We start from the raw sequence: 26481 nt of genomic DNA, 5'->3' as shown, positions 1-26481 counted from the left end.
TTTTAGGTTGTCAAATAGTGTGGTTGTCAAAACGGTGCCTAGTTTTCATGAATATACAAAATGTTAAAGTTATTTTCTTGTTTTGAAAAAATGTATAATGTTGTGCATTACTCTGGTGAAATGCGATATTTGAGTGTTTTTTTTTTACACTTACGTTGACAGAATTGTAAAATAAAAATAAAAATTAAATGTGTAATTAATTTACATGTCTAATTTACATAATATAGACATAAAAATTCATTGTAAAAAAATATATTCATTAATAAATGTGTAATATTAAGATAAAAAACATATTTGTAACATGAATTAATTTGAGTTTTATTAAAAACAAATGTTTTCTAAAATTAAAAAATTGTTAACTTTTCAAATGCCTACATATTGTTGGAAATTGGGTCTCTAGTTGGCAGAGGTATGCACCCTGTCCAAGTAGGGACTACAGTCCTAGTCAGGGTAAGTAAGATACACACTCTAAATTAATATCTGCTCACCCCTAGTAGCTTGGCACAGAGCAATCATGCTTAACTTAAGAGGCAAAGTGTAAAGTATTTGTGCAACACTTAATTACAGTAACACAGTGAAAGACACTACAAAAAGACTCCACACGAGGTTAGAACAATGGAGAATATTTATCTGACCAAAGACCAAACAACAAAAATCCAATTAGTAGATCCCGAGATATGCAGTTTTACAGATTTAGGTGAAAATAGGCCATAGAAGTGCAAATAGCCAATGGTGGTTATCTAGTCACGTTGGACCGGGGCAAAGTCACAAATCCAGGCTGACTGCGATGGACCGCAGGCCTGCTACAGGGATCCACATGCCTGCTGAACACAGTACCCCAAATCCTGGTGCGTAGTCTGCATGGCATTGGTTTGCGAGGCTTTGCTTCATCTGGCGTTGGTACAGAAAAGCTGAGCGGCGAGGCTTTGCAGGGCTTGGCGTTGCTTCTCATCAATCCCGGGGAGTTGTGCAGTGAGGCTCTGCAGGACTTGGTGTCCCTGTGCGTCAGTTCTGATGGGCTGGTAGCTGTGCGGCGAGGCTTTGCAATGCTTCACGTCGCCTGGTGTTGATACTAGTGAAGCTGCCAGCTGTACGGCGAGGCTTTGCTGGCCTTCGAGTTTCTTTGTGTTGCTTCACGGTGATTCTGATGAAAACCCTGAAGGCAGAGCACCTTAGACCCACTTACAAAGGTTCAGAACTGGGGCGACTCCACTTGACAGAGTAGACTCACAGATGGCAGCGTCCAAGTGCTGTAACAGATTATTTGCAGCAGTCTTTGATTTATCTGAGACTGCAGAAGAACAGGTGGCAAGACAACAAGCCCTTGGTGATTCTTGAGTTCAAGGATGTAGAGAGCAGGCCCATTCCCTCTAACTGCAGGACAGAAGCTGCAGGCAGCAGGCCAACACAGCAGAGCAAACAGCAAAGTGGCAGTCCCTACTACAGCAGCACCACTAGGCCAACACAGCAGAGCAAGTAGCAAAGTGGCAGTCCCTCCTACAACAACAGCAGTAGGCCAACACAGCAATGCACTTGCAGAGTGGCAGTCCCTCCTGGCACCACAGCATTCGTTCTTCCTGGCAGAGTCCTTGGTTCCATTAGAATCTGATTTGGTGGGGCTTGGGATCCCATATGTATTATTTGGTGCCCTGGTTCTAGAAGGTGAGAGAAGCTTCAGAGGCAGGCTTTTGAAATGTACAGATGCCCTGTCTCCCCTGTCTTGGCTACAAGCTAGCTGGAGTGACAATACAGGGTCATTAAGCCCTATTGTGGGTGGACAGGACACATCTATTCAGATGTATGCGTGGCAGTGCTAAGTTACACCCCTTTTTTCAATTGGTAGGTACACTTAAAAGATGTTTTAAGGTAACCCCAATGTTATACTATGAGAGAGATAGGCCTTGCAATGGTGTAAAACTAATTTAGCAGTTTTTCACTACCTGGACATGTTAAACTGAAAAGTACATGTCCAACTTTTTAAATACACTGTACCCTGCTCTTGAAGCCAGCTAGGCACCTTAGCGGGGACTTACATGTAATAAAAAGGAAGGTTTGGGCCTGGCAAGTGGGTGCACTTGCCAGGGCAAAATGCTAGTTTAAAACTGCACACACAAGCCCTGGAGTGGCAGGCCTGAGTCATGTTTAAAGTGCTACAGTTGTGGGTGTCACAATCAGTGCTGCAGGCCCACTAGTAGCATTTCATTTACAGGCCCTGAGTGCACTGTATTAGGGACTTACACATAAATTAAATATGCCAAACAGGTGAAACCCAATTTTTCCATGTTTAGAGGAAAGAGCATATGCACATTAGCACTATTTAGCAGTGGTTAAGTACCCAGAATCCTAAAGCCAACAAAAACGAATTCAGAAAAGAGTGGACGGAAAAGGCAAAATGTCTGGGGATGAACCTGCAGGAAGGACCTGAAGGATCAGCACATACATCCTTTGTACTATGGGACAGCAGCATACCCCTACAAATGTTACCACTTGGACCTGAGACGGCCTGGCTTGTTGGTAAGTTCAATCTGTCAATATCAATATTGCTTAGTTTCAAATTTCATGATCAAAATTTGCATTTGATTTTTTCACTAATTTTATTATCTGCAAATCGGAGATTCAGCTTATCGTAAATGATGATGGTTATTAGCTGAGGAATCCAACAATGCCGGGAGAAATCTGCTTCATTGAGGGCTGTGGAAGAACACGGGTGTCAGTGGAGCAGGCTTTTGGGCTCCTAAAAGCCAGATTTAGCTGTCTGGATAACATTGGTGGATCCCTCCTCGACTCATCCAATAAGATGTTAAAATCACCACAGCATGCTGCATGTTACGCAACATAGCCCTGCGACGGAACATCCTGTACCTTGAAGACAATCTAATTGCCAACTTCTTCACTCGAGTTTAGGAATATATTTACATGTTATTGCTTTAAAATGTAAAACAACTGTTATATGATGAGTCTAAATGTCTGTGCTAGACATTTTGTTGTGAGGGCAAGTTAAGGAAATTCCAGGGCGAACTTGTAACTTTTGACACTTTGCCTACTGTGTTAATTTACATTTTGTATCTTTGATTGTGTTTAGAAAATGAGTCCTCAACATGTGTAATACGTAATGTGTCTATTTTCTAATGTAATTAATGTGAAATTAATTTTATTAACCTTTTGAAGTTCATTAATTATGTCATCTTCATTTGAACATTTCAAAATTGTGACATTTGCAGTTACAAGCTGCTGTTGAGAAGTACTAAGGGAACATGGTATGATCCTAGCAAAGACACACACACACTTTGGATGTGCATATCTTGTATGAAGAGAACTTGCACAGTGATTGAATTGAAGTTTTGAAGATTGCATTAGACTTATTTTCTGTATAATGTTGCCACCAAGGCAATATGTGCTGTTTAAATTTCTCTGACCACATGTGTGAGGCGAGCCAACTAATTTAAATTTCCCTTCACATTTGCTAAATTCTCATTTTGTAGAAACTGTAGAAAGCTGTTGATATGTGTCATCATTGAAGAAAGTACTTATTGTAGCACACCACTGAAAGTTGGTTGTGACATTCCACCAGATACTACAAAAGTGTTTTGGAATGATCCTGTGGCCACAAAATGGAGTACTGCTGTTATTTTCACTATTGGTGTTATTCATGTGGGGTTCCTGTTGTGAGGAAGAAGATCTGGCTCCAACTGATGATGAAATTCAATAACAGTTTGCCTATTTAATATGATTTCTTATGTCATATCCCATTCTTCCATGTTGGCAAGGTACAGGACTGAACTTGTAGATATGGCCTGAGGTATTGTGATCATGACTCAGGCCATGTATTTGAAAAATATGAAAAATAGTTCTTTATTCACATTTAATAAAATAACTCATTTTGGTGTGTATTTTTTGTATTTTGTTTAATTTATTAACAGTGAGTAAAGCATTACCTACATTTTATTTAGTAATTAACCATAGTAACTTTTTAAAACGTGTGCTGAGACATGCAAATGGTACAAATTGGAGAATAAATGCAACACCAGTCTTTGAAAATGTGATGTTTTGCTTTTATTCAACAAAACAACATGCAATAAGGAAAAAATAGGCAAAAAACAAAGTAAACAAACTATAAAAAATATATCATGATTGATGAAACTATTATTGAAGAACCAAAATGGTTTGAAGTCCAATGTACAAAATACAACTGACATCAAAAAGGTGAACATATTCAGAAAATAGTCCACAGAGTGAATGGTAGTCACACACTGGAAGACAATTAGGTAGTGCATCTCTTTCTGGTTGTGATGGTGTCTTGCCATCCTCTCCTGCTGGTCCAAATGAACGTCCCCTCCTGAGGGGGACTGGTGGATCCACAGTTGCAGGGACTGAGGTGGGCGCAAGCGCTATCTCTTGTGGCAGGGCCTCCCTGTCTGTGGCTGAGGCAGATGTAGTTTGGCCAGATGTTATTGGACCACAGACAGGGATGGTACTGGAAAAGCCCTGCACATATAGTTAAAACAATCATGCAGCACCCAGGTCAGGGAGCCCAAATTTGAGTTGAGGTTTTCCAACTGGAAATTATGCTCCCTTTGCAACTGCTTCATCTCCTAGAGCTCTGTGAGGACCTGGTCTATCATGTCTTCAGACTGATTGATAGCTCGCAAGACTTGGTCGATGCTGGCCTGGGTGACAGTGAATCCATTGGCCATACTTTGATGGCTCACAGACTCCTTGTCCCGGACCCTACCCCCACTATGCTGTGCCCTTGACCCAGTGTGCCCCATCCCACTAGGTCCTGGCTGAACTGGAGGCAGTAGTGGTGTTGGATCAACAACAGCCAGGACTGGGGTGCACAAGATTGGTGTGATGGTCTCCTAAACATAGGAAGTGGATGTATCCAAGGACTGAGATATGTAACAGCTGGGGTGGAAGGTGTAGGTGTGGGCTGAGTGAGACTCACTGGAGCTGGCAGACCAGACGGACCAGGCTGCACCTCATCATCCGGACTTGCAAGAGTAGGATCTTCATTGAAGGCTTGTTCCTGGTCTGGAGTGGCAGTATCCTCTGGTGTTGTGGCAGATGGTGGTCCACATACCTTTGGTGTTAGACCTATGATTAATTGAAATTAAATATTTTGTACATCAAATTAGTTTGAGGGGCAAATGAAGCAACCTTAAAGGTAAAACACAATTAATATAATTGTCATACCTTTCAGTTGTTTGTTCATAAGTTACATAACAGTTTAAATCTCACACAAAACGTCTTCAAAAAAGCATGTAAAATGATATTCTGAAATTATGTGAAAGATACGAAGTATACATGAAATATACCAAACTTTCAGCACAACCCAATAAAGAGGAGAAATGTGAGAAAAGCTATTCCAAGGCCTAGCAGGGTAAAGGTCTGAGAATTAAACAACTTTGAAGGATACATGCAAAACAACATACAATAATCATTTAAAGGTAACAAACTTTGTTTAGTGAGACTGAAACCATTAAATCAATTGAATATCACGAAAATGAAAACATACAAAATTAAACAACATCACATTTCACAACATAGCATAATATAGAGAATGATAAATACATTACACTTTAACATATGTGAAAATATGTAAGATAAGACAGATTGATCAAAATAACATTGAAATATTATTTTAACAAACCAAAAATAAGGCATTGTGGTATTTGTAGTCATTTCAATTAAACTTTGACAACACTTGAAAAATTGTGAGTCAAATATACCTATTAAAAATGTGCAAAAAAATCTATTGATTTCCAATATGGGGCACATATAGTACATTTGTTAAGAGGTGTAGAAACACTTACTTGCACCATAACATATTGATGGAGATTGAAACCTGTAATTTTAAATTATACAGAATACATTTATACAAACAAAAAAAGAAGGAAATGTGAAACATGGAGAAAAAAAAATCCAACATTGATAAAATATTTTAACTATTAATTAAACGAGAAAAACAACAAGAATGCTACAAATGACCACTATAAAACAAAATTAAAGATTAATTTATTGATTTACATGTATGAAAAAGGTGCAAAAACCATTAGCAACAGGTAAATTAAAAGCAAAAATGACATCTAGGTTTAGTAACACATTCACAAGTATAACATACCAGTCTCCACTCCACCATGGATTCCTGTCTATCCTTTGGGATGTAGGTTCTGCAAGACCTTCTCTTCTTCCCAGGGAAATTGTTGTAAGTGAGGCTGGGAGAACCATCACCAATCCTCTGGGCCTCCAGATGTTGCATGGAGGCCAGGGAGTGCACTCTCCCCTTCAAGTCATTCCACCTCTTCCTAATTTCCACCTGTGTGCGCAGGTTGTTTGCTACAGCATTCACTCTGTCAAATATTCTTGACCACATTTGCCTTCTCTTAAAACACATTTTATTGAAATTTTAATAGTAACATTTAGGCACTTCCAGAGCTCTACAGTAGTATGTTTCATTCGACAGTAGCCGAGTATTAACAGTAGATTGCATGAGGTACACATTTCAATGTAGCACAATAGTGAATGCAAATTTGCATAATATCCGTGTCATCAATCAAGATATATAGACTGATCTCTAATTATTTGTGATTTCTTTCAATGTATTATCTCTTATGCATTTGTTCATATGGCAAACACGTTTCAGCTCTGGTGCCTCCCCTTATACCCTCCCTCCTCCCCATGGGTCCACTGCCACTCTAAGTCCATCCTGTACTCTTGGGCCAGGTCTTGTATACTCCTCAGAGCTCTACTCCTACAATCTTGTTTGCCCTTGCAGGGTATATTCCTCGTGACAACTTGCAGCACTCACTGCTCAACAAAACCCATGTGGTATATCATAGTAACCATCGTTCAAGGGGATAGTATAACATCACTTGGGGTATTATCTACTTCTTCCATCCGACCTACTAATGCACTCCAGACCGAGCTCTCTCAACCAGCCCCTGTCCTCGTTTGACCTCTCGGTCTCTCACCACCTCCTCGGCTTTTTCCCACTTCATAACCTCCCTCTTCCAGGTCTCGTTTTGGGGGCCCTGCATTTGCTTCCAGTTTCCAGTTATCTCCCTTTTTGCTATCAAGAGTGCTAGGTCCTGAAATTGGTTAGTCACCTTTTGCTTGGGCGTGTGTGGATAATCGCTGAGTAAGCAATATTTGGGATAATAAGGAACCTCCTGTTTGATGACCTCTCCCAGGGGACGCGCCTTGTGTTTGTGGGAGCGGCAGGAGGCGGCAACCAATCGCGGTAGGGCAGGAGCCCTTTAAACTTTCTACGGCGCTCCCGCTGCGCGGGACGCGCCTTGTGTTTGTGGGAGCGGCAGGAGGCGGCAACCAATCGCGGTAGGGCAGGAGCCCTTTCAACTTTCTACGGCGCTCCCGCTGCTCGGGACGCGCCTTGTGTTTGTGGGAGCGGCAGGAGGCGGCAACCAATCGCGGTAGGGCAGGAGCCCTTTAAACTTTCTACGGCGCTCCCGCTGCTCGGGACGCGCCTTGTGTTTGTGGGAGCGGCAGGAGGCGGCAACCAATCGCGGTAGGGCAGGAGCCCTTTAAACTTTTTACGGCGCTCCCGCTGCGCGGGACGCGCCTTGTGTTTGTGGGAGCGGCAGGAGGCGGCAACCAATCGCGATAGGGCAGGAGCCCTTTAAACTTTCTACGGCGCTCCAGCTGCTCGGGACGCGCCTTGTGTTTGTGGGAGCGGCAGGAGGCGGCAACCAATCGCGGTAGGGCAGGAGCCCTTTAAACTTTCTACGGCGCTCCCGCTGCTCGGGACGCGCCTTGTGTTTGTGGGAGCGGCAGGAGGCGGCAACCAATCGCAGTAGGGCAGGAGCCCTTTAAACTTTCTACGGCGCTCCCGCTGCGCGGGACGTGCGCGGGCGGCGTCCGGGCCAAGGGCGGGCCCGTCCTGCGCCCGTCATCGCCCGGAAGAGGCTGGGCTGGGCCACCCCTCTTTCGCTCATAGTAAGGAGTGTCTGCCCAAATCCTTTTCATTTACCTGGAACATTTTTTGGTATCTTTATTGTGTTACTAGTGGACTTTTAAATTTCTATTTTCTGTTAACGCTTTAGTAAGCTGTATACTTGGGCTCCATTCAATTTAATTGAGTTATTGTGCCATCTGGGAAATATATATTTGTTGTTCTGTGTTACTGCTGATATATGTAGGTGCCCTATACTTTGCTACGATATAAAAGCTCTGTGTTGGGGAGAGCTACAAATACTAAATACTAGACATTCCATCAAGCATTTTAGCAATACTAGTAGTGGTTGTTATATACGTGAGGGTGGTGTAGAATGGCAAAAAATATTTCCACCCTGGATAATTATTTGGTTAAAATGGTGAGCAAGATAAATATTGATAGAAGGAAATCCTTAGGGAAGGAGTCCACCTTAGAAATGTTTTCTTCTGTAGACGATGGTAGCGGTTCTAATATGGTGGATCCCCCTAATATTGAAGCTTTGCCTTTGGAAAACTCAGCCATTTTACCCTTAGCTCTAGAACCACCGACTCAAGACCCATTGGAGCCCCCGAGTGAGCCTGCATTGTCTCACTCTCCCCCTAAGAGAGCTGTTAGGAAATGCAGAAAAACGCAAATTAAGCGGGGGAACATACATCCTAAACCAACTATAGAATATGATCGTAGAAGTAATGTAGCTAACAACGAGATTATAATCAATAAGGACGATGTGAATTGTGATCTCTTGGGTCACATCGCTAAGCTATTCGAGGAAAAATTAGACCATATGATTAAACCTCTTATGGAAAAAATTGAATTGTTATCTACGGAGGTATCTAGGCTGGGTGGTCTTTTAGACAAGATGTGTAAGGAACAGACTATGAAACAGTCTGAGCTACCCGTCCAATCCGGTAACTCTGCACAATTGGCTGTAGCACAGAGGTCATGTTTACCAGAATCTAGGGAGTCACAATGTATGGTGGATAGTACCTCTCATATGAAAGCAGCTGCATCTAATATCGTGAGGTACACTACTCCCGTGAACAGACCAAATCATATTGATCTCCCACCTGATTGTGAACCATATGTCATAGTCCTCTCGAATGTCCCTCCCTTAGACCCAACAGCAATGAGTTTCCGTGAGGAATCACATGATTCTCTCAAACGGAAATCAGTTGCTTGGTTAAACTAAAATTGTGGTTTCCCCCCACATCTATCCGATCATATACTGTCTACCAGACGGGTACCATGGATCGGAAACGCGAGGAAAAAATGTAAGGGGGATTGTGTAATTGTTAATTTTAGGCACCCTCAACATGTTGCGACCGTCCTTCTTAGAGCAGCTTCTTTGGATGTAGAGGAGTCTGACGTGGGTGTGCACCCTCTGGGTTATTTTTATAGACATTTAGCCAGTACATCAGAACTTTCTAAAAAACACAGACTCTTGATTAATAGAAGAAACACAAATTTGTATATTCCAATTGAAAATAGATTTTCGGTACTGAGTACTCTGGATGAAAACGATTGACTCCCACGAGCAGGGGATTCTATCACAGAAATGTTAGCATATACCCAGACGTGGGAACAAAAACAGAGTATAGAATATTTAGAACCAAAACTTACAGTACCTCCGAGCCCCAGAAATTCATGGACAGTTAAATTGGCAAATAGCGTTAAATCCCCTTATTCTATTTTAAGTAAGGTAATCAGTTTGGGCGTACCTGATAAGTGTCTCACAGTGACTATGGAGGTTAATGACGGTAGTAAAGACTATAATCAAGACAAAGAGTTAAATCCCTTAGTTGAACTAGAGGTTGTTACAGAAAAAGACAACTTACCTATAGTATTAGATTCACCCTGTGTAAAAGGGAAAACAAATATTAGATTGATATCTTGGAATATAGCTGGCTTAGCCAGGAACCTTGAGGATGTGGTATGGTGTTCCTATATCGAGAACTACGATATCATATTCCTACAGGAAACTTGGATGGTAGAAACCCCCCATAGGTTGGGGTATAAAACATACTGTTCTCATGCTATCCCATCAACTAGAGGTAGAGCCTCAGGGGGGCTGGTTATCTGGGTTAAAGTGACTCTAGAAATAGATGTCACCCAGTTATCCATCCCCTCTCCGGACCTACTAGGCCTCAAAATTGATACAAGAGGGAAAGAAACTATACATTTAGTAAATATATATAATAGACCGTCACCATCTAACAAGGAATCAGAGGTGATAGAACTCCTGGATTCCTTTTTAGATTCATTAGGAGATAATGTAAAGGTGTTAGTCGGTGGGGATTTTAATTGTAAATATGAGCCTGTCTTGGGGTTGGAAAAATTATTTGATGAACAAGATGCTGCTAATGATATTTTGCCCTTAGAATCTGAAAGCTCAGCTAAAAGCACAAAAGCCGCCTTACAGATTTTACAGTTGACTGTGGTACATGATCTAAGGGCTTGTAATGGTCGATTCCGATCAGACAGACCAGCAGCTCCAACCTACTTTAAGGGAAATTCCAGGTCACATATAGATTTTGTAATGACTACCCGGAATATATGGGACCAAATAACTGATTTCAAGGTAGACCATAGGACGGAGAGTGATCATTTCCCCCTCCAACTATGGCTAGACTCTCAATCATTTATTACTAGATCCGTAGAAGAGACCCTATTAAATACCACGGTCGCGGAACTAGAGGTAACCAATAACAGGCGTGCTCTAAGATGGCCATATATCTTGGGATCAGAAAAGACGCTGGAAAACATTTACAATGTATTTACTGAAACGGTAGGAGACCTACAGCCAGCATTAGTGGGAACACAAAATGTTCTTGATTTACATCTTTAGCTGGTAGATGCATTAACTCCACTACTGAGTAAAATTTATAAAAAAGATGGTAATAGGATAAGGAACCATCTTGAGACAGCGAACCCATGGTATAATAAAGATTGTCGAATAGCAAAATCAAGACTGATCCAGGCAGTAAAATCCAGGAATTGTTTGGATATAAAAAGCGGTAGACTAGCCTACAAAAATACTATGGCCCAAGCTAAAAAAGTATGGGATGAAAGTTTTTGGGAGGATCTCTTGAATGCAGCTAAGTTACGGGATCAGAGCATGTTCTGGAACTTAATCACTAAGGGAAATAAGCAGGGTAGATCAACAAAGGATATTTTCCTAGATGAAAATACTTGGTGTGATCACTTCACTAAGCTCTATGCTAACAAAAAGGAGAGTTTGCCCTTCGGGGACTATGAGCCAATCTTAGAAATGAGTATTGCTCCATTAACTTTTAGTTTAGAAGAAACTAATAAGGCTCTATTAGCTGTGAAAATGGGCAAAGCACCAGGCCCTGCTAAAATTCCCGGCGATCTACTAAAACATGATGTGGATGTGTGGGGGCCTTATATAAATTACCTGAGTAATTCCATTGTGGCAGGCACACCAATCCCCGATTCATGGAAAGGGGCAGAAATCCTAACAATTTTTAAAAAAGGTGATCGCTATGATCCAAGTAATTACCGCCCAATAAGTTTAATAGATACTTTTCAAAAGATACATGCCAGACATATTTTAAATAGGCTTTTAGATTGGAATGAAGAGACTAAAATACTAACCAAATATCAGGCTGGTTTTAGAATAAAAATCAGTACTGTTGACCAGGTGTTTAGGTTTATGTGCATCTGTTGGAAGTATATAAACATAAGGAAGGGTAGTCTCTATGTGGCATTCGTGGATCTAAGGGCCGCCTTTGATCTTGTTCCGCGCAATTTGTTGTGGATTACATTAAGGAACATGGCGGTCCCTGGGGAACTACTTAAAGAACTTATCAAGCTTCACACAGGGAACTATGCAAAAATTCGATGGGGAAAAGAAGGTGAAACCTCAACCATACCTGTAGACCGTGGTGTGCGCCAAGGTTGCGTGTTAGCACCCACACTCTTCTCACTATATGTTAATGATATTCCGAGCTATTTAAGGAATTGTGTACATGACTCCCCGAAGCTAGGTGGTGAGCCGGTTACGGCATTATTATTTGCCGATGATACCATCCTTATTTCTCAAACTCCGAGAGGTTTGCAAAACCTAGTGGATTCTTTCCAGAAGTACTGTGTGGGGAAGGGGCTAGAAATAAATCCTACCAAAACTAAGTATATGTCCATAAATCCCAAGAAATCCTCCAGGATTAATCTGTCCTTGGAAAATCAAAAACTGGAACAGGTAGGGAGCTTTAATTATTTGGGGTTAATGCTGGATAGTAACCTGTCCTGGAAAGGACAGATGGATAAAAGCATCTTATCCCTTAAACAAAACTCAATGCCTATTTTAAAAGTACCCGGAGCTAGTTATTCTAAAGCAATCTCACCGGCACTTGAAGTATATAAAGCGAAGGCCCAATCGGCCGCCCTTTATGGTGCTGAACTCTGGGGCTACTATTGTAACAATAATTTTGGAAAAACGGAAAACCACTTCGTACGAAGGTTACTTAAAATACCGACAAGAACTCCTCTAGTCCCTGTCTTCCTTGATATTAACCTTAAAAGAGCAGACTATCAAGCATTATTAAGACCACTGCTGTATTGGGTCAGGTTATGGGTAACCCCGGAGTTGAGTGATTACAAGAGTGGATTGACTGAATTAACTCAGATAGATGGTCATATGAATACCCCTTGGTTAAAATATGTATCTAAGTGGTATGAGAGACTAGGTTTATCTCATCTATGGGAAGCTCCTCAGAATATGACAACATGTACAAGGAAATATGTAAAGGATACCTTTTGGTCTTATGTCAACAGAGAGCTATTGCATAGTTCATCGATTGGTATTCTGACTTTGAATTTTTTGAACATAAAAGATACACCTAAATTCGAACAATTTTTGGATGAGATCGGCCCTCCACTGGCAAAAACACTATATCTACAGTTTAGGTATGGGGTCTTACAGATTAATGCTTACACATGCAATTGGGGAGGGGTAAAAGGTTGTGAATTGTGCACTCTCTGTACTTTAGGGGCTAAAGAAGGTGTTGTTCATCTACTCTTCTTTTGCCCAGTATACAAGAAACCAAGGGATTGTTGGATCAAACCCGTTTGTAAATATGTGGGGGTTAGATCCTACAAAGAAGCAGAGCGCATATTTCAGTCTAATACTTCACAATTAGTGGTGTTTGGCACGAGTAGATTTTTATTTAATGTGTACCTTATTAGAAAACGACTTGGTCACAAGCTGTAATATATTGTTAGGTGACCCGCTCTTTTCCTTCCTTGTAAAGGTATACGATGCACTGTTTCTCCGATCCAAGTTAATAAATTTTTTTTTAGTTCTGGCTTTTAATTAATTTATAAACAGTTATTTATATTTTTATATGCGGTACTGCTTAATCATGGAGACTTCCATATATTTCTTGTCAACTGTATGTATTGTATTTTATATTTAATTGTGAAATGAATACATGTATGTTGTGTTTATCTCTTGTCTTGACTTTTATGGCAATATTTGCCGAAATAAAGTTTAACGAACGAACGAACGGACCTCTCCCAGTGTAATGACCACTGAGTGCCAGAAGTCCTCCAACTTAGAGCAGGTCCATAACATATTAAAAAACTCCATTGCTTGCTCTTCACATCTGGGGTATTTGGCTTCCATAATATTAAAATGGCGTTGAAGTCTCCCCGGTGTTAAGTATGCTCTGTGGGCTATGTATAAGTTAATGAGCTTGAACCAGGCATTCCTAGATGCCTTGGGGACCCATGTCAGTATGTTTTCTCACACCACCTCTGGTATCTCTGTGCCCAAGTCCTCTTCCCTCTTCAATTTAAGAGGTGTAAGAGGTGGACAGAGAACTTCTCTAATTTTCCCATATATTAAAGTCACAGCTTGATATGTACTTGCATAACTAGTCAATTATTGTCAAACATTGGATAAGGGAGGTTCTGTTCATCCTGTGTACCAGTGTTTAGTGATTGCCTCTGTAATCGGTCTTTGGAGCAGAAAATGCCCCTGTGGTAACTTATGTTGCGTTCTGAATTCCTCAAGGGTAGTAGTGCATCTGCCTCAGACAGCATCCCCAGGGATGCCGCTCCCGCCTCCACCCAGGACGCGATTCCACCCCAACCTCCACCATGCCATAGAACTGATAAAAAAGGGTATTGGGATCTCCAGGGCGCAAGGCATAAGTTCATGTGCTCTACGAAGGTAGAGCGACCAGCAAGAATGTAACACCCTGAGTTACGCTGGTAACGTCATGGCTGGCGGGCTGAGCCGGAGTACCACTCGCGCCAAGGGCGAGTAAATGGTGTCGCTGTCCTGTCCGAATGCAGCCGGTTCGCTATCAACCGGGCCAGCCATTGCAGCTGGCCCGCAAGATAATAGAACACAATGATCAGTGAATTCAGGGCCTTGAAAAAAGCCTAGGGTATCCATAAAGGTAGTGTAACAAACAAATATAGCAACCATGGCAGAACGATCATTTTTGGTAGTGCCGCTCATCCTGCCACTGATAGAGGCAAAGACCCCAGAAGTTCATGTTACTTCTAAGTCCCCGCAATGCTGGTCCTATGTTGCCTTCATACAAGTCAGTCCTGTTATGATAGACATGCACCCCCAGGTAAATCAAACAGTGCAGCTCCCACTGTAGGCCCCTCAGATCTTTTGGGGCCGCTCGGTCCGGGGTCATAGGCAATAGACTAGATTTCCCCCAGTTAACTTGAAGGCCTGATAATGACCCAAACCGATCTAGTAGTTGTTGCGCTTCTTTCAATGGCTCATCTGCGTCTGCTAAGAATAATAGTAGATCATCTGCATTTAAGGCCATATAATGGGTGTTGTTCCCTATCTCCAGTCCTCTATAGGCGTTACCTCCCCTGGCAAGGCTTGCAAGGGGCTCTATGACCAGGACAAAGAGGAGTGGAGAGAGCAGACATCCCTGTCTGGTGCCCCGTTCTACATGATAGTCCCCTGATACGGTGTAGCCTGTACGAACTCGAGCTTATGGCTCAGCATATAATAAGGGCGTTCAGCCTCTAAAATTCTCACCCATGCCAAATTTGAGTAGTACTTTGTATAAATATGGCCATTCAAGACTATTGAATGCCTTCTCGAAGTCTACCGCAAAGACCACTGTGTCTGCACTATTATAGGAACTATCTTCAAGCAACAGGAAAAGTCGACGGATATTCATGGGCGTACATTGTCTAGGAGTAAACCCGGCCTGATCAGTATGGATCAAATTGTACATATATGGTGAGAGGCATGTCACTAGTATTTTACCAAGGATTTTATAGTCCACAGACAACATCGATAGAGATCGATAAGAGGTTACCTTAGTGGGTGGCTTCCCAGGTTTCAGAAGGGGAAGAATGAGGCCCTCCTGCACCGATGAAGGGAGAATCCCAGCCTACCGAGCTTCTTCATACATGCTAACCATTCGGATCCCAGGGTAGTCATAAAAGCGGAGTTAAATTTGACTGGTAGACCATCCAGGTCCAACGTTTTATTCCATGCCATGCTATCCACAGTGGCCTTCACTTCTGATAATTCTATTGCCTGTCCTACGGCCTCATATTCCTGTTCTGAGACCGTCGGAAGGTTAATGTGTGATAAATATTCTTGGATATCTGTAGTTGTGGTGTGCATTTTACTTCTATAAAGCTCTAAATAGTACTTATGAAACTCCTGATTGATTGCAGCCTGACTATAGACCTGCTGGCCCATGGACATATCCAATCCACTATGCTCGACCCCCTTTTTGGCAGATTTGCCAGCCCTGCCAGAAGTGAACCTGCGCAGTCGTCCTCAGCATGTGTTTCCGCTAGGTAGGTTTTGTGGATGTAACAGCGAAGTCTTTCACCTCCGATCACAACCCTCTCCCGTGCGTCTAAAATGGATGCTCGGAGTCCTGGTTGTCTTGGGTACTCTCTCTCCATCTCTCTCTCCATCTCTCTCAATTCTTGTTCCGCTCTCTCTATATCAGATTTTAATACATTTCTAACCCCTTTTGCAGCTGAAATACATCTCCCTCTCATCACAACCTTGAAGGCGTCCCATTCTAGAAGTCTTGTGTCTGTAGTGCCCTCGGTATCATTAAAGTAGGCAGTTATATCCGCAGTAATATCTGTCCTAAAGACTTGGGCCCATATTAATACTTTTTTTGCGCCGCTTTGTGACGCAAAAGCGGCGCACACTTACAAAATACAATTGTATTTTGTAAGTGTGCGCCGCTTTTGCGTAAAAGAATGACGCAAATGCAGCGCTAAAAAAGTATAAATATGGGCCTTGGTCTTCTAACAGTTCCGGCCTAAGTCACCACATAGGCACTGGAGGACGGGGGAGTGCCCAATGCAGTCTCAACAACAAGGGGTTATGGTCTGAGATTGTTCTGCTTAAATGTTCAGTCGCACTTGTCGACTCATGGACATCAGGGGAGCAAAGGAAGGTATCTAATCGCACATGTAGATCATACAATGGGAAATAAAAGGAGTAATCCCTCTCGTCTGGGTGGTGAGTGCACCAGGAGTCTATCAGTCCCCATTCTTGTTGCCATTCCATGAATGCCTTTGTGGTGTGTCGAATGGGGGACTCCTGCAGTGGGGGTGCGATCTACTGAGGGTCGAATCACAAATGCAGTTAAAATCCCCACCTAGTAAAGTGGATCCCAGAAGGTGGGAGGCCAGACGGTCGTAAAGCGTCCTCAAGAATCCAGGTTGATTAACATTAGGGCCATAAATACTGCCTATCACTATGTCTTGACCATCTAACCTCCCTGCAATCAGGATATATCTCCCCAAGGGATCTATGACTGATTCAATGTGTTGAAAAGGTATTCCAGGCTTAATCCGGATAATGACCCCTCATGCACAAGCAGAGTAGGTTGTATAATAAACTTTTCCTCACCATTTACCTTGCAGTGCTCTCCCCTCTTTGGCATCTAAGTATGTCTCTTGTAATAGGGCCATATGAATTCCTCGTCTAGTGAGGAAAGACTATAGTTTATGTCGCTTACTCATGGAATGCATCCCCCTGATATTCCATGTTAGCACTTTAAGAGTGGAGGCGACAGCCATTAAAGAAGTAAAGGACAGTGTAGGGGCACCGCAAGGCGCCAGTGTCCTTTTCTATCTGGAGTTCCTCCCACAATGTCACCAGAAAGTACAGGTATATGCGGCAGTGGACAACCCCCAACATATTGAACTTGAACCGTACCCAACTCCTGTTCCCCAGGGCAAACAGTGTGAGCCATTCGCCCAAATAGTCAACCATAACATATTCAACCATGTTCGTCCCCTCTAACGCTTGGGCCTCATTCGGCAGGGGGTTAGTAACCCCACCTGCTCTCAGTTCCGGGCCCCAGGCTCTCCAGGCGCCCACCGAGTCCCCAAAGTGCATATTTGAATAAAATGTCATAAGCCATGACATTAGGGACTTCTTCTGGCTATCTACGGATCGGTTTTGTAGACAATTTGGTATTGTCTGTGCTGCTATGTTCATAGTAGTATTTGTTGCACCCAGTGGACTCAGACTAAATAATCTCATCTGCACTGTGTGGAGTGACCACTGGTAGATTCTTTTTGGGGGGCGTTGATAGACATCGAGACTCTAGCTGAATCTGTGCCATCTTCACTCACTTCCCTCAACAGGGATACGCGGTCAGGTGATGATCCTCTCAAGGATACCACCGCAGCTACAGCCGCTAGCTGACCTCTTTACACCTCCTGAACTGTTGGTGACCCAAATGGTGTCGCCTGATCTTGCCATCGGGTGTGTAAAGAAATGTCTTCCTTGGCATGGTTACCCCCTGACTTTTTGCCTTTGTTGATGCCAGTTATGATTGAAAGTGTGCTGGGACCCTGCTAACCAGGCCCCAGCACCAGTGTTCTTTCCCTAAACTGTACCTTTGTTCCCACAATTGGCACAGCCCTGGCACACAGATACGTCCCTTGTAAATGGTACCCCTGATACCAAGGGCCCTGTTTCCAGGGAAGGACTACAAGGACTGCAGCATGTCTTATGCCACCCTGGTGTCCCCTCACTTAGCACATGCACACTGCCTCCCAGCTTGTGTGTGCTGGTGGGGAGAAAATGACTAAGTCGACATGGCACTCCCCTCAGAGTGCCATGCCCACCTCTCACTGCCTGTGGCATAGGTAAGTCACCCCTCCAGCTTGCCTTACAGCCCTAAGGCAGAGTGCACTATACCACAGGTGAGGGCATATGTGCATGAGCACTATGCCCCTACATTGTCTAAGCAAACCCTTAGACATTGTAAGTGCAGGGTAGCCATAAAGAGTATATGGTCTGGGAGTTTGTCAAACACAAACTCCACAGTTCCATAATGGCTACACTGAAATCTGGGAAGTTTGGTATCAAACTTCTCATCACAATAAATGCACACTGATGCCAGTGTGGGGTTTATTGTAAAATACACCCAGAGGGCATCTTAGAGATGCCCCCTGAATACCAGTCCGACTCCTAGTGCTAGTCTGACCAGTTTCTGCCAGCCTGCCACAACCAGACGAGTTTCTGGCCACGTGGGGTGAGTGCCTTTGTCACTCTGTGGCCAGGAACAAAGCCTGTACTGGGTGGAGGTGCTTCTCACCTCCCCCTACAGGAACTGTAATACCTGGTGGTGAGCCTTAAAGTCTCATGCCTTTTATTACAGCACCCCAGGGCATTTCAGCTAGTGGAGATGCCCGCCCCTCCGGCCACTGCCCCCACTTTTGGCGGCAAGGCTGGAGGAAAACAAGGAGGAGCCACCCACCAGTCAGGACAGCCCCTAAGGTGGCCTGAGCTGAGGTGACTCCTGCCTTTAGAAATCCTCCATCTTGATATTGGAGGATTCTCCCAATAGGAATAGGGATGTGCCCCCCTCCCCTCAGAGAGGAGGCACAAAGAGGGTGTAGCCACCCTCCAGGACAGTAGCCATTGACTACTGCCACCAGACCTAAACACACCCCTAAAATTAGTATTTAGGTGCGACCCTGAACCCAGGATATCAGATTCCTGCAACCTGAAGAAAGAAGAAGGACTGCTGACTCTAAAGCCCGCAGAGACGACGGAGACACCAACTGACTTGGCCCCAGCCCTACCGGCCTGTCCCCAGACTCAAAGAACCTGCCTAGCAACGCATCGAACAGGGACCAGTGACCTCTGAGGACTCAGAGGACTGCCCTGAACCAGAAGGACCAAGAAACTCCTAAGAGCAGCCTCACTGTTCAAAAACAGCAACAACTTTGCAACTTTTTAGCAATTTCCAAAGAACTCTCTCTTCCCGCCAGAAGCATGAGACTTCTCACTCTGAACCCGACGCCCCCGGCTCGAGCTCCAGAGAACTAACACCGCAGAGCAGACTCCCAGGTGACTATGACAACGTGAGTAATTTGAGTCGACCACCCTGCACCCCCACAGCGACGTCTGCAGAGGGGATCCAGAGGCTCCTCCTGACCGCGACTGCCTGGTAACAAGGAACCCGATGCCTGGACCAAGCACTGCACCCGCAACCCCCAGGACCGAGATGAACCACCTTCCAGTGCAGGAGTGACCAGCAGACGGCCCTCTTCCAAGCCCAGTCGGTGGCAGGGCTGAGAAGCCCCCCTGTGCCCTGCCTGCATCGCCTAATTAACCCCGGGTCCCTCCGTTACTTTCAATAGCAAACCCAACGCCTACTTTGCACACTGCACCCGGCCGCCCTTGTGCCATTGAGGGTGAGTTTTGTGTGCCTGTTTGTGTCCCCCCAAGTGCTCTACAAAACCTCCCTGGTCGGTTCCCCGAGGACGCAGGTACTTACCTGCCAGCAGACCGGAACCGGAGCACCCCTGTTCTCCATAGGCGCCTACGTGTTTTGGGCCCTCCTTTGACCTCTGCACCTGACCATCCCTGTGTTGCTGGTGCAGTGACTTTGAGGTAGCCTTGAACCCCCAACGGTGGGCTGCCTATGCCCAGGAGACTGACTGTGTAAGTGCTTTACTTACCTGAAAAACTTAACCAAACTTACCTCCCCCAGGAACTGTTGATTTTTGCAGTGTCCACTTTTAAAATAGCTTATTGCCATTTTAACCTAGACTGTGTGCACTACTCTTTTAGATCAAAGTTCTCTACTTACCTGTGTGAAGTACCTTGCATTTTATGTACTTACCTCAAATCTTGAATCTTGTAGTTCCAAAATAAATTAAGAAGAGATATTTTTCCATATCATAACTATTGGCCTGGAGTTACGTCTTTGAGTGTGTGTTCCTCATTTATTGCCTATGTGTGTACAACAAATGCTTAACACTACCCTCTGATAAGCCTACTGCTCGACCATACTACCACAAAATATAGCATTAGTATTATCTAATTTTGCCACTATCAACCTCTAAGGGTAACCCTTGGACTCTGTGCACACTATCTCTCACTTTGAGATAGTATATACAGAGCCAACTTCCTACAGGGTGCGAAGGAGGTGCTTCCTTTTCTGCGGGTGAGGTGGTCTGCTTTGGTCCAGGTTGGGCTGTCCTTCCACCCAGGTCTCTTGGGGCATAGTGAAAAATTGTGCTCCTGTGGATGTTACTACTCTGAGTTATGCAGGAAATTGCATAGAATAGATAATTCCCGCACCCTGCAGTTTCTTTTTCACAGATGTAAAGGCTGCCCTTTGACGTTGCACTTACCTTGTAAAGTCAGGAAATATGGAGACTTTATTGTTTTCCAATGTGAGGTCGCCACCCATCAGAGCACACTGCATTATGTGGTCCCTGTCTTTAAAATGAAGCAACCGCGCCACCACTGGTCGAGGAGGGGCTCCCGGCGGTCACCGACTGGGTGGGGACCCTATGTTTACATTCAAAGGCAAAGAAAGGAGAGAGACCCTCTGGGGCTACCTCCTTCTTGATCCATTCGTCCCGCTATCGCACCATGTTAGACCTCTCAATTTACTCAGGGAGACCCACTACTCTGATGTTATTGCAGTGCTCTCTGTTTTCTGCATCCTCTGCTCTGTTCTCAAAGGCGTGCAGTCTAGTTTCCATAGAGTTCATTCGTCCTCCTGTGGCTACCACTGTAGGTAGTGTTTCGGAGATTTCCCTTTCAGTCGTGGTGACTCTCTCAGATAGACGTCAGTGGTCATCACGCAACAATCCCAGGTCTATGCTAAGCATATCAATCTTAACTTCCAGAGCTTCCCCCAATGCTGCTATAGCCTGTAAAGCATCCTGAAGTGTGGGGGAAGAGGGCGTTGTTTTTGAAGGCTCATCTAAGATTTGCTCTGGCCGCCCACCAGTTGTCCCCAGGCGCTGGAATCCTCTCAGTTCCTCACCTCTCTTTTTCAAGCGCTTTTCCCATGATTTAGTTTGATGCAGCGGTCTTTGAATCCTATTTCTCTTCTGTTCCCCTTAAGTGCTGTGTGGGGATGCCCTTCTTTTGGTACTGCGGAAGAGATTTAGTAGCCTCGCTGTTGCCAGTATGCCGGACTATCTAGGTTCCAGGAGTCTTTGGCGGCAGGATCCACATGGGGTTCCATGTACTCACACTGTGTATTATGTTCCTGGTATACACACATAGGCCTCTTCAGCTCAGTCTCGATCTCCCCCGAGTAGGGCCCTCAGTTGCCTTGCGGTGGAAGTTTGTTATGGCTGTTACAATAGCGGAACGTGCTGTAGTAGGAGGTCTCTCCTCCCTTAAGTTATTTGCCAGTATATACCTCACTCTTTGGTAGCTCTGTGCGCTGGCCTGGGTCTTCTCTTCCCGGCCTCCGGCCAGCTACTATTTTATGCCCCCTCATAAGTCCATGCAGGCAGTATTGTCAAAGCCCCCAGAGGGGGTGATGCCCCCTCAATTCACTTATTGTTTAGTGGGTGCACCGGGGGCCCCCCAGCAGAAGGCCTCCACGGGTCCTCTTCAAGGACCTCTACCTGTAAGAAGGTGGTCCTCTCACGCTCAATGATATGTGAAGAGTGCAGCAATGCAGTTAGAGGTTTGGGAGCCGGCAGGGGTTATTCTTCAGTAGCAGTTCCAATATGAAATTGATTCGCTGCAGCCTCTGTGACCCCCGATTGCTCCGCTCCCATAATATCGCTGTCAGTGCGCCTTGGATCTGCAGTCCAAAGATTTTTATTCTTGTCGGCCACTCTGCTGATAGGAATACGCCAGAACAACTGTGAAATCTAAATATGCTTGTCACAATCCCACCACCCTGACTGCGAAGTAATGTTAGGCAGCAGAGGAGTCAGCCGGCAGGCAGCTAAATAACGGGAATCCGTCAGCTTGACAAAATACTTGTAAACGCCATCACAGAGGAATAATTGGAGTCCTTCCAAGATCTAAATCAGGCCTTAAATTTCCTTGGACCCACTGGCCTTAACCATCAAGGACAATTCACTAAAAGGCCAGGGATAGCGCAAGTGACATCAAACACTATATGACCTTTATGTTTATTCATACACACATACCTACACATACACACACAATCTCATATATACACATTCTCTCTCACATGCACACTCTCACCTTCAAGCATGCATACAACATACATTGAAAATCATGTTTTACTTACCTCAGCTGCCAAGGAGGGTCAATATTCCTGCTAATTGTACTTCATTTTTATTACACGGATAATTAATAATATAATACTATACATCATTAGTGTAATGAAACAAATTGACAAAAAAAAAAAAATGGAACACCAACTGATGTCTATTAGGTCAAATTGCCCCTGTGGTCCTTGCACTGATTTTGCCACCTCTGAGTTCAGGGGTTCCAAATGAAGTGCCAGGAGTCACAAGGGGCAAGGCAGGGGTTGCACCTGCGACCCCTGCCGATCCGTAAATTACTTCCATGGCCCTAATAATAACATATGGATTGAAGTACACTCTACTACACACCATTAGGATGTCTGTGACCCCATAGAGGAATGAGGCTGAGGTCGAGTTCTTTTATTAGGTCATGGTGCCCCAAGGTGGCATCCATTATCCTTATAAATGTACAGCGGAGGATATTTTGTTCTCTATAATACATGGTCTCACCATCACTCTTGCCACACACTTCTTAAATCCATAGGGTCTTGCTCATTCATATGAAAGCAATAGTATGGTTGGAGAAATAATAGTGCAATCTGTAGTGGGAAATGAAATACAACAGAAATCAATTAGTAATTTATTGTAAAAACAGAAGATAATTAGTTTAATGTGAATCATAATTAAAAGGATTTAAGCTCAGAATGAAGAGTAACATGTAATGAACTATGGACAAAAATAAACATGTTGCCATAAATCTCTCGTTTCTGCTAATCACTGCCAATTTTAGAAAAACAGATCATAAATATCAAAGGTTTGAATTGCATAAACTGCATCTTCATTGATTCTCCATGACATCCCTTTCACCTTGGCTGCTGGCTCTGGCAGAAGGAATTATGCAGTCATGTTCTTATTAAATGTGGCTTGAGAAGTCACAACTCGACCGTAATAAGGAAATTAAAAGTAATAAGGAAATTAAAGAAAGGTTTCTGTACTAGGTGTGTAGACTTCCATGAATTATACATCCCTTTCTTACCCTTATCTTCTTGCCCACATTCCCTTCATACACTCCACATTCCCTTTCTAAGCCCTGTCTTGCTTCCCACATAGGTTTGTGCAATATGAATAGTAAAATACACCAACTCTAACATATGTGCTTATGTTATCATCTTGATGGCAAAATATTTTTACAGGAGTGATGCCCCTTTTGATACCTAATATATGGGTGAACACTTTAGAATAAAGACAATATTTATTCATTTATTTAACATATTCGTATAGCACCACATGGTCAATTGAGCACTCTGCATGTAACAGATGAATACACAGTAAAAGATTAGGCAACAGGTTTGAGTTGAGTTCCTCAGTAAAACGTTCCAGAGTTTAGTGCTTGAAAGAAGCAAGCCTGGTTGAAAGTTTCATATTATTTAATTTTGGGTACTTTGCTTAGACGATTAGCCTGTCCATGTAAAAATGTTCTTATCAAAACTGTGAATCACTGGAATATAAGATGCACAGGGACTGTATAGTACAGAGGTGTTAAGGAAGTCCTATACATTTGTGTGGCCTACTCAGCGTAGCGAATCACCTTCTGTGAAGTGTGCTTTACAAATGAGAAGAACAATTATAGGAATCTGGGCTTTTAAAATAGCAAACATGACATCACATGTGGTTAAAATTAAAGTTGGATATAAAAGTAGGACCCATGTAGATCCATGTAGATCTTATTGAATAGCACTCCCAGCTTGACGTTCTGTGTACACAGTAGTATGATATGACTTGCAGAAACATTTTACCATTTTCCAAAAAGTGAAACTCTATCCCGATGACAAAGAAATAGCAAATTTGTTACTAACGTAAGCAATTCATGTGGATGGCATTAGAGTATATTACCTCTTCGTCTCCAACTCTGAAGCTTTTATACTGTGCGTACCGGCGTTGGTCTTCAAAGTCTGCAAGGTCAATTCTCAAAGTATAATTTCCTGAAATAAATAACAAATTATAACTTTGATTGCAATGTTCTCTTTTGGAAATATAAAGCTGACAAACCTGTCTCTCATTCCACCACAAAGCCCAGACAATTTGGGCAGATTTACATAGCTATTTGTAAATCTCACCTACATGGGTAGATGGCGGGAGCATTACTTCAAGGAATTCTCAAAAGCTGACTTGCAGATTACTCATACACAGCATTACTCTGTAAACCTATAATATTGAGAATTAGAAAATCTCATGCAAAGAGTAGGCCGTGACGTTCCATGTCGTGGTTTATCCAGAAGGTTTGTGGGCACTCTAAAGCTCATGAGTTCTTGGGAATTTACAAGCAACTCCTCCCCAACCCCCTTCCATCCTGAAAATGGTTGGTGATTTACTTCAGTCAATGGAAGAAGAGATTGACTTGCAGAGTGGGAAGGGAAATGGAACATCCTCAAACATCATATCGGCGTAAAGGAAAATCTTTCCCCAAGAGGAAATACATGTTCCTTGAGGAAAACATCACATAAATGTCCCACCATAAAAAGGTTCAAGCATTTCAGCGAGTAAATATACACCATGTACAGCTAAGGAGGAGTAAATGCCAATGTAAAGCTACCACCAGGAATTCCCAAGCTTTTCTTGGTATATACCCGTTCTGTGAGTTGTAGTAGGACATAAATTTGATGTAAGGTCACAGAGCTGCAGATGCAAATTCACGACCTTATTTTGTGGACCCTTAAAATCTATCACATTGCCCCTTACCTTGCATATTTACAATGGATCCATGCTCTTTTTCACTTCCATGTCATTTGTGGTCAACAATCGAAAAGTGGGTTAAGCCCCCACGAATGGTATAGAAACTCTATAAATGGTACAACAATACTACACAATACTGTCCAAAAAGATGTCTATTCCCTTGCACTCTTTATCTTTCCTCTTTCATTTCACTCTAAGAAATCTCTACGAATCATTGATGATGTTGTGGAGTATTGGCTATTAGTGTGGCATTGCAGCACATTTTGGTAGTGCGGGCTATGACCTTTCTAACATTCAGTGGCGTAGCATGGGGGGTGCAGGGGGGGCCGGCCGCACCAGGCGCAACATCTTGGAAGAGACTCGAGTGCTAAAATCCACGGGTTAGGGGGCGCAAATTACTTGCCTTGCCCCGGGTTAGGGGGCACAAATTACTTGCCTTGCCCCGGGTGTTGACAACCCACGCTACGCCACTGCTAACATTGCTCTACTCCTTTGTTCATTTTCACCATTAATAGGCTTCATTTGTACCTGGATCCTTAAAGGTTTTTCGAGGCCTGTGGCAAAAACGTAATGCAGAGGCCACTGGACGCCTCTTCCATGTTTGCCATGAACTCCAAATTCTAAGTATTTAAAGAAAATCTACTCCAGTGAAAGAGAAAACATGGTACCATATTCCCACACAAGATGTATCTTTCATTACTGAAAATGTAGGCTAGAATTCCAGGAAATATCTATATGTAAATTTTGCTGAAAGAGTTCATGGCCTTGGAAAGCATGGCATAATGTCGCTGCGTCACTTCCCCTATGATGGCCCTACCTCGTGCTCAAGGTAAATATTGTTCTTTTCACATTTTGGAACCAATACTATAGAACACGCTTACCTTTGTAACTCTGCATCTTAAGGATAACCTGTAATTGAAAGTGCTCATCTTCCTTGACTCATTTCCTCTTGTGTTTTTTAATTATTGTTGATTATTGTTTTGGCCAAAGTTGTATAATCCCTCGACCTCCTCCACCCCAAAAAATAAATTAAAAATAATATGATTTTTTTTTGGTCATGCAGGAATACGCTCCTTGGTATGTCATTGTTTTTATAATGAGCAAAAAACAGATGTTGCCCATGGTTAAATATATTGAAGATAATATTTTCCTGTAGCATATGCACTTTATGTTTAACTCCAGTTCTGTAATTTTTGGTGTGCAGTGGCCCTTTCATGTTTAGCAGCGTTATGCTCAGTCGAACAGTTTATGAAAACCAACCGCTCTAGTTTCCTATGCTCTTTAACCACAAATGTCCACATTCCTGCCATCAGTCA

General features: G+C 43.3%; 1 protein-coding gene across 1 annotated transcript in view; it reads right to left on the bottom strand.

Annotated features, from left to right (window-relative positions):
- Positions 1–26481, bottom strand: part of FGL1 (fibrinogen like 1) — a 251440-nt gene that overhangs the window by 40536 nt on the left and 184423 nt on the right. The window contains exon 6 of the mRNA XM_069200364.1: positions 24326–24414. Within this exon, the coding sequence (XP_069056465.1) occupies positions 24326–24414 (89 nt within the window). The remainder of the gene's footprint in view (positions 1–24325; positions 24415–26481) is intronic.

The sequence above is a fragment of the Pleurodeles waltl genome, chromosome 1_2, assembly GCF_031143425.1.
Source record: "Pleurodeles waltl isolate 20211129_DDA chromosome 1_2, aPleWal1.hap1.20221129, whole genome shotgun sequence".
NCBI classification, from domain to species: domain Eukaryota; kingdom Metazoa; phylum Chordata; class Amphibia; order Caudata; family Salamandridae; genus Pleurodeles; species Pleurodeles waltl.
Note: the sequence above shows the minus strand (reverse complement) of the source record. Positions and strands in the feature narration are given on the sequence as shown.